Genomic DNA, 2,055 nt, shown 5'->3' with positions numbered 1-2,055 from the left:
AGGGTGCTAGGATGTGACTTTTGGCACCATTTCCATTGGACTGGGCTGGGAGATGGGAGATTTGGGCTGAGACAGGAGGATATCCAGTGGGGCTGGGGTGCTCAGAGCAAGGTTGATGCTTCTGCAGCATGGGATCTGTGCTGGGGGTTTACTCCAGGCACATGTTCCTCCTGCTGGTGCTCTACAGTGGTTCCTTTGCTGAAGCCTGAACCCCTCACCCTGGTTGATCTGTGCATCCCTTCAGGCTAATGATCCACACTGCTGCTCCAGCCAGCTGCCTACTGTGACACTGGAGAGGTGGTGATGGAGGGGTTCGAAGGAGCCCCCAGGTTCCTGGCCTACCCACGTGCCTTCAGGGTGCAAAGCGGCACTGATGCAGTCCTGAGCTGCCAGATCACGGGCGACCCCCGGCCAAGCATCCTCTGGGAGAAGGACAAGATCCCAATTAAGCCCTCGGGCCGCTTCCATGTGGAGGCCAAGGGGGACCTGTACAGTCTGTTGGTGTCCTGTGCCACCCCCCGGGACAGTGGGCTTTACGTCTGCAAGGCCAAGAACAGTCTTGGCGAGACCTATGCTGCTGCCACACTCAGGGTGGAGGCGGGAGAGCCCCAAGACGAGGAGGGATGCTTGGACAGTGAAGCACCTGCCTTCCTTGTTGCCCCATCATCCACACGTGTGTGCCGGGGGGAGGATGTGATGTTTACCTGCAGGGTGTCTGGGCAGCCATGCCCAGTGGTGCAGTGGGAAAAGGATGGTCACAAGCTATCTGACCTCTTTGAGAGCAGCCACTTCACAGTGGGGCAGGAGCTGGAGGGCTGGCACTTCTTGAAGCTGTTTGGTGCACGGCCCCCAGACGAGGGGGTGTATGTGTGCCGGGCACGCAGTGGCTCCCGGGAGGCCCTGGCTGCTGCTGTGCTCCTGGTGGAAGCCCAGGCACTGCCAGACAGGATCCCCAGTGGCTCTCCTGCTGCTGGACCCAAGCCACTGTCAGAGCGGCGGAAGATTGCAGGACAATGCATGAGACCAGAGACATGGACGCCCAACGGCACGATGCCGGCCAGGGTGCCAGGAGCTAAGGCATTCACCGTGAGTGCCGGGAAGCACGCCAAGTTTCGCTGCTATGTTACTGGCAAGCCCAAGCCGGAGATCATCTGGCAGAGGGATGGTGAGCCCGTCACCCCTGGCCGCAGGCACCTCGTCTATGAGGACCGAGAGGGCTACTTCATCCTCAAGGTCCTGTACTGCAAACCCCAGGACCAGGGGCTGTATGTCTGTACCGCATCCAACACTGCTGGCCAGACCCTAAGCGCGGTGCAGCTCCAGGTGAAAGGTAGGAGCATGCCCAAGCACTGCTGGGGCCAGCTGGGCACTGGGGACGTCCAGGGCTTTTCCTCTGTCAGGGATGCATCTGAGTGTAAGACCAGCATCCCTGGGCTCCCTCCTGCCCCATGCAGCTGGGATCACTCAGGCTTCTCCAGAGAAAGCTGTGGGCTGGAAGCAGCTGATGCTGGGTTCCCATGGGGAGTGTTCTCCTTGTGTCTCTCTCCTTGCAAACAGAGAGGTGGTGTCTCTGGAGGGCTGTGGGTGTCCAGCCACGAGCAGGGGGCACAGTGCCTTGGTGACAAATTCCCCTGGAAGTGCTGAGTGGTTTTGGCGGGCAGCCCTGCATAGCATAGCTCCAAATGTCTGAGCTGGTGGCAGTCCCAGCCCCCAGAGCTGCCCTGGCAGCTGGGGACAGCCCGTGGCTGGGGTGAATGGGCTCCCAGTACACCCCCTGCCTGCACCCCACTGCTACCATCCACTGAGATGCCTGCCACAGTATGCTGGCATGCATGCTCCCGCGTCCCCAAAAAGTCCCTGCTGAGATGCTGGTGGCATCACTGAGTATCCCCAGCCCATGCCCTCATTCCCCCCGCTCTGGGGGATGTGCTTCCTGGGGCAGTGTCCGTCCCACACAGGCCAAAGAGGAGGAGAGCAGAGAAGGGCCAAGGGCTTGGTGCTCTGTGTGAGCTGGAACATGCTGAGAGCAGGGCTGCTGGTGGGGGCTGTAGGCCG

At 60.8% G+C, this 2,055-nt stretch overlaps 1 protein-coding gene across 1 annotated transcript in view; it reads left to right on the top strand.

Moving 5' to 3' along the window:
* The first annotated feature begins 303 nt into the window (after positions 1 to 303).
* Positions 304 to 2,055, top strand: part of OBSL1 (obscurin-like 1) — a 15,038-nt gene continuing 13,286 nt past the window's right edge. Inside the window, 1 exon segment of the mRNA XM_010009961.1 lies at positions 304 to 1,330. Within this exon segment, the coding sequence (XP_010008263.1) occupies positions 304 to 1,330 (1,027 nt within the window).

Source organism: Nestor notabilis, unplaced genomic scaffold, assembly GCF_000696875.1.
Source record: "Nestor notabilis isolate BGI_N333 unplaced genomic scaffold, ASM69687v1 scaffold16832, whole genome shotgun sequence".
Classification (NCBI taxonomy): domain Eukaryota; kingdom Metazoa; phylum Chordata; class Aves; order Psittaciformes; family Psittacidae; genus Nestor; species Nestor notabilis.
The sequence above is the reverse complement of the archived record's forward strand: the minus strand, read 5'-3'. Positions and strand labels throughout refer to the sequence as shown.